General features: G+C 38.4%; 1 protein-coding gene across 5 annotated transcripts in view; it reads left to right on the forward strand.

Annotated features, from left to right (window-relative positions):
- HERC2 (HECT and RLD domain containing E3 ubiquitin protein ligase 2) overlaps positions 1-13998 on the forward strand; it is a 237594-nt gene that overhangs the window by 175815 nt on the left and 47781 nt on the right. For all 5 annotated transcript variants that reach the window (XM_026510286.4, XM_026510288.4, XM_026510289.4 and 2 more), the window contains exon 70: positions 2802-2955. In XM_026510286.4, the coding sequence (XP_026366071.1) occupies positions 2802-2955 (154 nt within the window). The remainder of the gene's footprint in view (positions 1-2801; positions 2956-13998) is intronic.

Consider the following 13998-nt stretch of genomic DNA (forward strand, 5'->3'; position numbering starts at 1 on the left):
TGCTAAAAAAAATGCTTACCTACATGACATTATTTAAAGAAATTTTCTCAAGTTTCTTCTAATTATTTTTATGATTTCATTTATTATATTTACATTTTTGAGCCATCTGGGATTTATTTATTTATTTTTTTAAAGATTTATTTATTTACTTTGGAGAGAGAGGGAGAGTGTGAGTGAGTGGGGGAGAGGGTCAGAGGGAGAGAGTCTTCAAGCAGACTCCTCGCTAAGCACAGAGCCCAACATGAGGCTCTATCTCACCACCTATGAGATCATGACCTGAGCGGAAACCAAGAGTCAGAAACTTAACCGACTCAGCCACCCAGGCACCCCATCTGGGATTTATCTTGATGTGAGGGATAAGGTAGGGATCCAACTTTATTTTTTCCTAGATGGCAAGCATGTTGTCCAACACCATTTATTAAATAATCTATCCTTTTCTCAATGATTTGAAAACTATTTTAATCATATTTTAAATTCCTGTATATATTTGGGTCCATTTATGGACTCTTTTTTTGTTCCATTAACCTAACTCTTTATGGTCTAATACTACAGTGTTTTAACGATATTATAGCTTTAAATAGGTTTTAATATTTGGTAATACTGGATCCAATAGGATTTTTTGCTATGGTGACAATGTTCTGTAGCTAAGCCATTCAGTTTGATAGCCTCCAGTCATGTGTAGCTGTTGACCATTTCAAATATGACTAGTGCACCTGTGGAACTGAAGTCCTTATTTTATTTAATGTAGTTTATTTAAATTTGTACAGCCACATGTGGCTAGTTTAGGATATTACAGTCAGTATCGTATCAGCATATCTTAGAAATTGGATTGATGAGCCCTAAAGTTTTTTGGCTTCCTTAAGACTCTTATTTATCAGTGGCCTTGCTCTGCCTTTTTTACAACTGGCCACATCAGGGAGTTTGATGCCATGTGCTCTGTACAGATATATAATCTGTGTTTCTCTGGGCCCCCTATCACTACCACCCAAACGAGAAGGTACTCAAGTATGGTTGAGTGGTCTTGAAAACATAGTAAATGGTTTGGTAGATAGTAAATGGTTTGGGGCTTGTTATTTCTTAATTGTATTCAGGAAGAACAGGAAGTAGGTTTCCTACTTTCTGGTTTTTTGAGATAAGTTACTTGGCATAATTCTGAGAGATTGAATCAAGATGAATTGCCACAAGCAAAAATTTAATTTTTTTTATAACTTTATTGCATTTGTGAGAGGAAAGAATATGAATGAAGACATGGATTTAAAGTAATAATGCCGAGCATTTGTTGCACACCTACCTGCCAGGCCAAGTTCTGGTGCGTTCTTGTTACGAGCGTAGGTGTTAGTGTGCTCTGTTTACAGATGAGGAAACTGAGGCTCTGAGAGGTTGTTTCTGGCTCATGGACACTCAGGTTGCTGGTGGGTGGGAGGAGTGGTGTTGGACCCTGGGTGCTTTGAGGGCAGAGCCACATCTATGACCCCTATGTCATTGTCTCCTCCCCCCCGAGGGAATGATGGGTTTTTCAGAGGAAGATTGTACAGCCCAGAAGAGCCCTGGTGGGCTGTGCAGTAGCTGTTTGATGACACCAACATCTGTGTCTCAGTGACTCACACCCACAGCAGGTTCAAGGAGAGGCAGAAGCAAAGACAGGATTGTCTTCAAACTGTCCTGACTAGTGGCAAGATGCTAGTCCTGTGTCCTACCCTGACCTAATATTTGGAACTCTTGAAAGAGAGTTGTATGAATTTATAGTCCTAATACCTAGATGGCAGTGATATTAGTTTGTCATTAATAAAAAACTGTTTACTAAGCTAGTCTGTTTGTTACCTAAATATGAGGAAAAATAGAGAAAAAAATCATTCCTGAAAAGTATGGAATAGAGAATAGTTTTTTTTTTTCTGAATTTAGAAAATTTGCAGGTCATTATTGCTATTATAACATATAATTTTTTAAAAAAGATTTTATTTCTTTGAGAGAGAGAGATGGTAGCAAGAGACAGTGAGAGAGGGCACAAATGGGAGTGAGGAGCAGGCTCCCTGCTGAGCAGAGAGCCTGATGTGGGGCTCGATCCCAGGACCCTGAGATCACGACCTGAGCCGAAGGCAGATGCTTAATTGACTGAGTCACCCAGGCGGCCCTTCTTATTTGTTTTTAAAAATAGAAATCAAGGAGTTTATAATCACCAGTGTTGACCACTTCAGTGGTGTGAATCACTAAAATTTTAAAATGAAATAAGGACATCATGGATTGTTGAGGAGATGTGGTATGAAGGCTGACTTTTAATGTCCTGAGTCAAGAGAAATTCCCACTTATGTTTATGTTTATAGCCCCTTGTTCCAGATACCCTGCTGCTGTTTGGCCTGGATGGCTTGATCATTCTTCTTTGTTCCTGCCTACTCCTGCTTGACCCTTGACCCCTGGTGTCTTCTTGGATTTTGGTCATTTTTATCACCTTTCTGCTCCTTCCCTTGATATTTTGTTCCTGAAGAAGAAGAATTTTCCTCCCTGGGAAGTAATCTTGTCTTGGTGTAGAAAGAAACTACTGTGATCACAGTTTCATTGGTTGGCATATGTTGAGTGTCTTATACATGTCAGGCACCTCCCAGCTGCATACATACATAGGCACCTCTGTGAGCTCTGTGCTGTTTTGATGTTATAGGTGAGGGAAGCAAGCCCTGATTTAAACTAGATTTCTCAAATTCTCAAGTGCTCTGCTCTGCCACCCTGTCTCTGCAGAAGGACCTGGAGCAGGGCTAGTAAGCGTAACATCCTGATGACTTGATCTGTGCCCCTGCTTCCTCCACCAGGTGGCAGATATGTTGCTGGAGCTCTGTGTCACCGAACTGGAGGATGTAGCCACAGACTCGCAGAGTGGCCGCTTGTCCTCTCAGCCTGTGGTGGTAGAGAGTAGCCATCCCTACACGGACGACACTTCCTCCAGTGGCACAGTGAAGATACCAGGTATTCAGTGCTGGCCCAGGGGGAGGACGTGGGGGGAATCCCTGCCCATAGAATGGCTTCATTTCTGTAATTGCATCAGTAGAAGTAATCGTCACCATTTGATAGAAAAGCTACAGAATCGCTTTAGAATTATTTCTTTGATTTTTCTAATAAAAACTTTTTTTTTCAAAATATGATACAGAAAACCACGCAAAGTGAATGTTTAGCTTAATGATTATTAGGTGGATGCATTAATTACCAAAACTCAGATGTAGAAGTCCTGTGCCAGTTTCTAGAGGCCCTTCTTGTGTCCCCACTGAACTGATTGTTGTCATCATTTAGAGATAAGGCTGACATGTATTTCTGGACAGCTTTTATTACCCTAATGTGCTTCCACTTTTTATGTCTCTTTTTAACTAATAGTTTCTATCTTTTAAGTTTCTTATTGTAACTTTGGTTTCTTCCTATATTTTCTTTTTCCATTTTTTCAACAATGTACCTGTTAAGGAACCTGGGCCTTTGACCCTTGGGCTTCCCTGCAGCATGGATTTGCATACTCCTGCTGTACCTCAGCCTGTTCTTCAACCTTGTCTTTCTGCAAATTTGCCCGGATTCAGGGTTCCAAGTAGCTCAGCGCCTCTGGCAAGACCATTGGTGGTTGTGTAGCATCTGGAAGTACCTGGTGCCTTCTTGTCTTTCCTTAGTTGGTGTTAGCAGCTACCAATGCTCAGAGCCTGAGGCCATTAGTCCACTGGGGTTGCAAAATGGTGCTATTCTAATTGTTTCATTTCTTTCTTTCTTATTAGCTGGAATACTTCATAAAGAGGTATTTTTCCTCATCCTTTAGTTGGTTACCCAGGGCTGCTGTTTGCATAAGCAGGAAGGGATTAAAAGCTTGAATTTTTTTTCTCCTATTTATATTTTTAGAGAATAAATTGATTCCCTATCATTCTTCGAAGGCGATTAATTTTTTTTTCTTTTATATCACTGTGAACTCATGGATTTAAACATATATGATGGGCTTTAATAATTGTGATTATGATCCTATTGAAGCTCAAATTATCTCATCTCTAGACATCAGGAACCTCTTCAGTTTGTCTCTGGAAATGACTTTGGTGGTCCATTGATAACCTCCACACAGTATGACATGATAAGATGCTTTAGGCTTGTCATGTAGTTTCTGCCCTCTACCTGGAATCTTCCTTGGTGTCTTTTAGTGGAAATGGCATTTCAGGTTACTGGGCTGTCATTGTTTCTAGACCTTCTCAGTAAACAGAGATGGATGAATTGTTGGGCAGTCCACTGACTGACTTCCGAGTCCATACTGAAACATTAGATTCAAATTCAGAACTGCAAGGTTTCTACTTAACCTCTTCTGTTAAGTCTGTTTTCTTCTATACTGGAAATCTGGTTAGACAGGGGTGACAAAATTAGAATATCTCATAATTATTCATTTGCTTTATCTCACGTTGTTAAGCAGTGGACTCAGGATTCAATTCTAATACAAACAAACATGAATATAATTCCTGAAAGTAGCTAAAAACATTTTTTTTGGCCTTATGCTCTCTTCTTTCTCCCAACTTTATTAAAATGATTATCCTCTGTCTACCAAAGCATAATAGCTATTACATACTATACTTCTTTCATTCTTCATTTAGTCTTAGTTTTACTCTGTTTAATGCTCACTTCCGGTCCTTTTTCTGTCTCTTTTTTCATTGTGATTGCCTGAAGCTCACTCTGTAGTCATTCAGCAGGGCTCAAAGGATGGCAGCCCTGGGATCATCTTGTCCATGACAGTTTGTGCCCAAACCTGAAAGTTAGCTTTTCTTGGTAGTAAATCTTTGGATCACATCTTCTTCCTCTGTGAAAGTGTGATGGTGATAATCTATATTTCCCCTTATATGCTGTGCTTTGTTTCAGTAATTTTACTAGAATATGTTTTCATATTGGTTACTGTAGGTGATATTCACCAATAGGGAGTGTGCTCCTTTAAAATGTAGTTTCAGGTCTCTTCTCTGTATTACAGTTTGTACTGTTTGCATCCTTTAGCTCTCTTTCATGGACACATGGTCATCCTTGTGTGTTGGATACCTTTTAGAGTCAGTGTTGACTACTTCATCTATCAAATACTTTCTGCCTCTTTCTTTTTCTTCCTTTCCTTCTTCTGTTTGTCTTAAAGTACCATCTATTGTGTTCATTTACTCCTATATTCTTTCTAGTTTAGTCTGAATTTTGTAATTTTTTTTGTAATTTTTTAACTGAATTTTATTAATATTTTGGTTGTCCTAATTTTAACTTATGTTGTTTCTTTCATATTTTGATAATTTTGTTAATTTTTAAAAACTTTTTTAGAGGTAGTATATTATAGTTTTGATCTGTTTTGTAGGCATATCTTTCTGGTCTGTGTTCATTAAAGGACTATTAGTCTGTTTCTTATTTTCTCTTTTCTTTTCTTTTTTTTTTTTTAAGATTTTATTTAATTATTTGACAGAGATAGAAACAGCCAGCGAGAGAGGGAACACAAACAGGGCGAGTGGGAGAGGAAGAAGCAGGCTCCCAGTGGAGGAGCCTGATGTGGGGCTCGATCCCAGAACACCGGGATCACGCCCTGAGCCGAAGGCAGACGCTTAACGACTGTGCCACCCAGGCGCCCCTTATTTTCTCTTTTCTAAGAATAACTTTGTATTGGATTTGACCTTGATACTTTTATCTTGCTCATTTTTATGTGAAATTTTTTTATAACTTTTAGAAAAGCTCTCTTAACTTTAAGCTGTTACTCTTTCATGATAGAAATTTAAAGAACGAAAGGTATTTCTACTGAGCATTTGCCTCCCGCAAAAATCTGGTGACCCTCTTCATCTTCTCTGTTTCTCTCTTACTGCATACCTACTCCACCAGTAAATCCTATCATTTCTGCTTTTTTAAAAAAAAATTAATTCCAGTATAGTTAACATACAGTGTTATATTAGTTTTAGGTGTACAATATAGTGATCCAGCAGTTCCACACATCGCCTGGTACTCATCACAAGTGCCCTCCTTAATCCCTATCACTTATTTCACCTACTCTCCCACCCACCTCCCCTCTGGTAGCCATCAGTTTGTTTTCTATAGTTAAGAATCTATTTCTTAGTCTCTTTCTCTCTCTCTCTCTTTTTTCCTTTACTCATTTGTTTTATTTCTTAAATGCCACATATGAGTACAGTCATATGGTATTTGTCTTTCTCCGACTGACTTGTTTCACTTATCATTATACTCTATAGCTCCATCCACATCATTCCAAGTGGCAAGCTTTCATTCTTTTTTATGGCTAATATTCCATTGTGTATGTATGTATGTGTGTGTGTGTGTGTGTGTGTGTGTGTGTGTGTTATGTATACACACTACATTCTTATCCATTCATCTATTGATGGATACTGGGCTGCTTCCATATCCTGGCTATTGTAAATAATGCTGCTATAAACATCAGGGTGCATGTATCCCTTTGAATTAGTGTTTTTGTATTTTGGGGGTAAATACCCAGTAGTGCAATTACTGGATCATAGGGTAGCTCTATTTTTAAACTTTAAAAAAAATTTTATTTATTTATTTATTTGAGAGAGAGAGAGAGCGAGAAAGAGTACAAGCATGGGGAGAGGGAGAAGCAGCCCCCCCCCAGCTGAGTAGGGAGCCTGGCATGGGGCCCGATCCCAGGACCCTGGAATCATGACCTTAGCTACAGGCAGACGCTTCACTGACTGAGCCACCCAGGCGCCCCAAGTTTTAACTTTTGAGAAACCTCCATTCTGTTTTCCAGAATGGCTACACCAGTTCACATTCCCCCAGTGGTGTAAGAAGGTTCCTTTTTGTCCACATTCTCACCAATACTTGCTGTTTCTTGTGTTTTTGATTTTAGCCATTTTGACAGGTGTGAGGTGATACCTCATTATAGTTTTGATTTGTGTTTCCCTGATGGTGAGTATCCTTTCATGTGTCTGTTGGCCATCTGTATGTCTTCTTGACATGAAATGTCTGTTCATGTCTTCTGCCCATTTTTTAATTGGATTATTAGTTTTTTGGATGTTGACTTTTTTTAAGTTCTTTATATTTTGGGTACTAGCTTTTTATCAGATATGTCATTTGTAAATATCTTACTCCATTCTGTAGGTTGCCTTTTAGTTTTGATGACTGTTTCCTTTGCTGTGCAGAGCTTTTTATTTGAAGTCCCAATAGTTTATTTTTGCTTTTATTTCCCTTGCCTCAGGAGACATCTAGAAAAATTTTGCTTTTCTGGTGTCAGAGAATTACTGCCTGTGCTCTCTTCTAGGATTTTTGTGGCTTTAGGTCTCACATTTAGGTTTTTTTTTTTTTTTTTTAATTTATTTTTTTAAGAGAGCACAAGCAGGAGGGAGGAGCAGAGGGAGAGGGAGAAGCAGACTTCCCGGTGAGTGGTAGCCTGATGCAGGGCTTGATTCTAGGACCTCGAGATCATGACCTGAGCCTAAGGCAGATGCTTAGCTGACTGAGCCACCCAGGAGCCCCTCACATTTAGGTCTTAATCCATTTTGAATTTATTTTTGTGTATGGTGTAAGAAAATGGCCCAGTTTCATTCTTTGCATGTAGCTGTCCAGTTTTCCCAACACCGTTTGTTGAAGATACAGTCTTTTTTCCATTGGATGTTCTTTATTGCTTTGTCTAAGATTAGTTAACCATAGAGTTGTGGGTCCATTTCTGGGTTTTCTGTTCTGTTCCACTGATCTTTGTGTCTGTTTCTGTGCCAGTTCCATACTGTTTTGATCACTACAGCTTGGTAATATAACTTGAAGTCCAGAATTGTGATGCCTCCAGCTTTGCTTTTCTTTGTCAAGGTTGCTATGGCTATTCGAGGTCTTTTGTGGCTCTCTGTGAATTTTAGGATTGTTTATTCTAGTTCTGAGAAAAATGCTGTTGGTATTTGGATAGGGATTGCTTTGGGTAGTAAAGACATTTTAACAGTATTTATTCCACCAATCCATGAGCATGGAATGTCTTTACATTTCTTTGTGTCTTCAGTTTCTTTCATCAGTGTTTTATAGTTTTCAGAATTTAGGTCTTTCACCTTTTTGATTAGGTTTATTCATAGGTATCTTATTATTTTTGGTGCAGTTGTAATTGGGATCAATTCTTTGATTTCTGTTTCTGCTGCTTCATTATTAGTGTATAAAAATGCAACAGATTTCTGCATATTAATTTTGTATCCTATAATTTTACTGAATTCATGTATTAGTTCTAGTTGTTTTTTGGTGGAATCTTTAGGATTTTCGATATTAGAGTATCATGTCATCTGCAAAGCAGAAAGTTTTACTTTTTCCTTACTAATTTGAATACCATTTATTTCTTTTTGTTGTCTGATTGCTATGGCTAGGACTTCCAGTGCAAGTTGAATACAAGTGGTGAGAGTAGGGGCACCTGGGTGGCTCAGTAGGTTAAGCATCCGACTCTTGGTTTCAGCTCAGGTCATGATTTCAGGGTCATGGGATTGAGCCCTATGTTGGGCTCTGCTTGAGATTCTTACCCCCTCCTTCTTCCTCCCCCTCTGCTCCTCCCTTTGCCCCCCTCCAAATAAATAAATAAATAAATAAATAAATAAATAAATAAAATGTTTTAGAGAGTGGATATCCTTGTCTTATTGCTAACCTTAGGGGAAAAGATCTTGTTTTTCCCCCATTGGGTATGATGTTCACTGTGGGTTTTTCTTATTATGTCAAGGTATGTTCCCTCTAAACACACTTTGTTGAGGGCTTTTATCATGGATAGATGTTATACTTTGTCAGATGCTTTTTCTGTGTCTGTTGAAATGATTATATGGTTTTTATCCTTTCTCTTATTGATGTGATGTATCATGTTGATTGATTTGTGAATGTTGAATCACCCTTGCATCCTACTTGATTGTGCTGAATGACTTTTTAAATGTATTGTTGAATTCAGTTTGGTAGTATTTTCTTGAGGATTTTGTGTCTTTGTTTATCAGAGATACTGGCCTGTAATTTTCTTATGTGGTGTCTTTAGCTGGTTTTGGTCTCAGAGTGATAGTGGCCTCATAGCTTCGAAGTTTTCCTTCCTCTTTTATTATTTGGAATAGTTTGAGAAGAATAGGTGTTAACTCTTCCTTAAATGTTTGGTAGAAGTTGCCTATGAAGCTGTCTCGTCCTGGACTTTCATTTGTTGGGAGTTTTTTGATTACTGATGCAGTCTCCCTGCTGCTTATCAGTCTATAAAAATTTTCTAGTTCTTCCTGCTTCAGGTTTGGTAGTTTATATGTTTGTAGGTGTTTATCTATTTTTTATAGGTTGTCTAAATATTATCTTTCATAATATTCTCTTACAGTCGTATTTCTGTGGTGTTGGTTGTTATTTCTGTTCTTTCATTTGTGATTTTATTTATTGGGGTCCTTTCTCTCTCTCTCTCTCTTTCTCTTTTTGATAAGTCTGGCTAGAGTGGTTTATCAATTTTGTTGATCTTTTCATAGAACCAGCTCTTGGTTTCATTGATCTGTTCTGTTGGGTTTTTTTTTTAGTTTCTATGTCATTTATATCTAATCTTTATCATTTCCTTCTTCCTGCTGGTTTTAGGTTTTGTTTGTTGTTCTTTTTCTAGCTCCTGTAAGTGTAAAGTTAGGTTGTTTATTTGAGACTTTTCTTTCTTCTTGGGGTAGGCCTCTGTTGCTAGAAACTTCCCTCTTAGAAGCATTTTTACTGCATTCCAAAGGTTGTGGACCATTGTGTTTTCATTTTTGTTTGCTTCCATACATTTTCTGATTTCTTCTTTGATTTCTTGGCTAACCCATTCATTTTTCAGTAGCATGTTATTTAACCTCCATGTATTTGTGTTCTTTCCAGATTTTTCCTGTGGTTGATTTCTAGTTTCATAGCCTTGTGATAAGAAAAGATGCATGGTATGCTTCGATCTTGAATTTGTCGAGGCTTGTTTTATGGGCTAATATGTGATCCGTTCTGGAGAATGTTCTGTGTGCCTCTGAAAAGAATGTGTATTCTGCTGTTTTAGAATGGAATGTCCTGAATATATCTGTTAAATTCATCTGGTCCAGTGTGTTATTCAAAGCCACTGTTTCCTTATTGATTTTCTTTTTGGATGATTTGTCCATCAGTATAAGTGGCGTGTTAAAGTCCCCTGTAATTATTGTTACTACTGTCGATTAGTTCCTTTTTATGTTTGCTATTAACTGTTTTATGTATTTGGTGCTCCCACGGTGGGTGCATAAATATTTACAATTGTTACATCTTGTTGTTGAATTATTCCCTTTATTATTATATAGACTCCTTCTTTGTCTCTTGTTACAGACTTTGTTTTAAAGTCTGTTTTGTCCGATATAAGCATTGCTGCCCCAGCTTTCTTTTGACATCCATTTGCGTGATAAATGTTTCTCCATCCTCTCACTTTCAATCTGCAGGTGTATTTAGGTCTGACATGAGTCTCTTATAGGCAGCATATAGATGGGTCTTGTTTTTTATCCACTCTGTCACCCTATATCTTTTGATTGGGGCATTTGGTCCACTTAGATTCAAAGTAATTATTGATAGATACATATTTATTGCTGTTTTATTACTTGTTTTGTGGTGGTTTTTGTATAGTTTTTCTGATCCTTCTCTTTCTCTCTTCCATGGTTTGCTGGTTTTCTTTTGTGATATACTTGGATTCCTTTATTTTTATTCTTTGCATATCTATTACTGGTTTTTGATTTGTGGTTACCATTAGGTTTGTATATAACATCTTCTGCATATAGCAGTCTATATTAAGTTGGCAGTTGCTTAAGTTTGAACCTATTCTTTCTCTCCCCCAATGCTTTTAGGCATATGGTGTCAAATTTTACATCTTTTTATTTTGTGAATCCCTTGACTGATTTTAGTTGTGATGTTTGTTCAGCCAGCCTTTGAGTCCTTTTCTGGGTTGTTTGTTCTGATGTGAGTGTTATCTAGTTATATCTAGTGTATCTAGTTATATAGCTGTATCTGGGGTGAAGTGAGTGTAGGGTCCTCCTACTCTGCCATCTTCCCTGGAAGTGCCTATCGTTTCTTTTCTTTTCTTTTTTTTTTTTAATTTTATTATTTTATTTATTTGACAGAGATAGAGACAGCCAGTGAGAGAGGGAACACAAGCAGGGGGAGTGGGAGAGGAAGAAGCAGGCTCATAGCGGAGGAGCCTGATGTGGGGATCGATCCCATAACGCCAGGATCACGCCCTGAGCCGAAGGCAGACACCCAACGACTGCGCCACCCAGGCACCCCAGTGCCTGTCGTTTCTACTTTTAAAATATATCACTAACTCATTTCTCTCTACCTCCTGGACATTTTGGGCCCAACCAGCTGGTTTCTCCCTGTTTATTATACTAGTACCATATACTAGCACCGTATACTATACTAGCACCTAGTATAGTGTCCCCCAGAATCATCTCCCTACAGGATATCCAGAGATACTCTCTTAAAACCACCTTGTGAACCACCCCAGTCAGAAGATACAGAAGATACCCACCAATATACCCCTATATCTATAACTTTAAAATAAGAACTGAACTTCTGACCATGGTCTGTATGACTTTGTATGAGCCCTGGTCACCTCTTCAATGTATTGCTTTCTCACTCCTTTCTCTCTCTCTCCGGGCCCATCCACATCATCTTCTTTGCTAGTCTGAAGTATATTCCATGTTTAGGCTCTTTGTCTCACTTTGTATTTGCCATCTACCTGAAATATTCTTCCCCTAGGCAATTACTGACAGATTTCTGGGCATATCTCCCTTGTTCAGAGAATTCTTTCCAGTTTAACCACCATACGCAGAAGCAGTCTTTGCCCAATCTCATTTCACACCCTTCCTTCATAACAGTTAACGCCCTGTGACACTTAACAGACATCATCTGTTCCTTACACTAGAGAGAGACTGGCTAGAATCAGTTGCATATTAAGGGTGAGAGTGGAAATCCTTTCCTTGTTCCAATAAGGTGAACACGTTTAGTCTGTCATCATTATGTCCATTAACTATATATTTTTCATAGATGCACTTATCAGCTTGAGGAAGTTTCTGTTCCTAGTTTGGGGGGTAGATTTTATGAATGGGTGTTGGATTTTGTCAAATGCTTTTTGTGTGTTTTGTTGTTTACTCAATATACTATATTTCAGGAATCAGGTTTTGGATATTAAACTCACTTTGCATTCCTGAACAAATCACAGTTGTTCACAATGTGTGATCTTTATTATACGTTGGCAGGATTTGGTTTCCTAATATTTTGTTAAGGATTTTTGCATCTATTTTCATGAATAGTATTTCTTTGAAACTTTAAGTTTGTGTTTTAAAATTTATTTATTTATTTATTTATATGGCTTTCCTTTCTTGTGATAGCTCTGTCTGGTTTTGGTATCAGGACAATATTGGCCTTAATAGATTGGGTTGCAAAGTGTTTCCCTCCTCCTCTGTTCTCTGAAAGAGTTTGTGTAGGATTGGTGTTCTTCTTTAAATAGCTGATAGAATTCACCAGTGGAGCCATCTGGGCCTGGGCTTTTCTTTTTGAGTAGGTAAATCTTGTCAGATGTTCTGTTTCTTTTTGAATCAATTTTGGTAACTGTGTCTTTTTGGAATTTGTTCATCTGCGTTATATAATGTGTTGGTATAAAGTTGTTTATAGTATCCCTCAAAACCCTTTGTATATCTGTAGGGTGGCTTGGTTCTAATGAAATAACACATTCCTGTATGTCTCCTCTACTCTCAATACTGTACTACAGCCCTCCTTCACTTCTGACACCAGACGTGTGGGTGTTCCCCACACGTCAGGCAATTCTGTGACACCATTTGGATGTCCTAAAATTTAACCCAATCTTGACACCATCTACCTGGAGATAGTGTCAGACCCCACAGATTAAGGGCTCAGTCCCACAGTTTCAGATATCAATCACAAATCTAAATTATCATCTGTGCTTCTGACTGATTTGGTATAAATTATAGGTTTCCGTGGCCCCCTCCTTGGGGTTGATTAATTTGCTAGAAAGCTCACAGAATTTAGAGAAACATTTTCTTATGTTGACCTTAAAAGTAAAACAGCCTGTTATTTTACCAGCAAATGGTTTTATTTGAGAATAGCAGAGGAATTGCAACTGGGGACAAGCAAGTCATAGTAAAAGCCATAGGTAAATTCACAGAACAAAGGAGAATTATTCTCTTTTATAGAGGGAAGGGGAGAGTTGGAAGGGGCTCTTATAAACACAAATTCCATTAGAGTAAACTGAGTTCAAAGTGTAGTGGCTTTTCGTTGGCTGAGTTGTGATAATCTCATTGGCTGGGCTCTTGCTAGAGGAGGAAAAAACCTTTCTTCCTACTGGGGTAGTAATGTACAGGCTTCTTCCTGTTGGGAATGCAAGATACCTCTCTTCCTGTGGGATTCTGCAACTGATGAAGAATGGTAGGGCATGAGAACTCCCCATTCTGGCCTCCTGACTTCATTTGAAATGAAGTGTCTTTTATTCAGCTTCACACTTAGGTTTACCAGTTAATTATAAAGGATATTATAAAGGGTGAAGATGAATAGCCAGATGAAGAGGTACATAGGATGAGGTCAGGATAAGGCTGAGTACAGGAGCTTCTGTTCCTGTGGAACTGGGGTGTACCACTCTCCCTGCATGTGGAGGTTCATCAGATCTTGCCGTTCAGGCGTTTTTATGTACCTTAATCTACACTACCTCCTCCACACTCCTCTCCCTTCCCAGAGATCTCTTGGAATTGAAAGGTCCAACCCTCCAATCATTTGGTTTTTCTGGTGACCAGCCTTATCCTGAGGTGATCTAGGGACCCCACCCTAAGTTGGCTCATTAGCATAAACTCAGGTGGGCTCAAAAAACGCTCCTTATGAATGACAAAAGACACTCCTAGCGGGAAATTTCTACGATTTTAGGAGCTCTGTGCCAGGGATGAGGGACAAAGACCAAATATATACCTTAGGATAACACAGTAGTGATGTCTCTTCTTTTTTTCCTGGTTTTTGATCATTTGTATCTTCTATATTTCTACCCCTCCCTCACCATCAGCCATGTTAAAAGTTTATTAA

The sequence above is a fragment of the Ursus arctos genome, unplaced genomic scaffold (assembly GCF_023065955.2).
Source record: "Ursus arctos isolate Adak ecotype North America unplaced genomic scaffold, UrsArc2.0 scaffold_28, whole genome shotgun sequence".
Taxonomy (NCBI): domain Eukaryota; kingdom Metazoa; phylum Chordata; class Mammalia; order Carnivora; family Ursidae; genus Ursus; species Ursus arctos.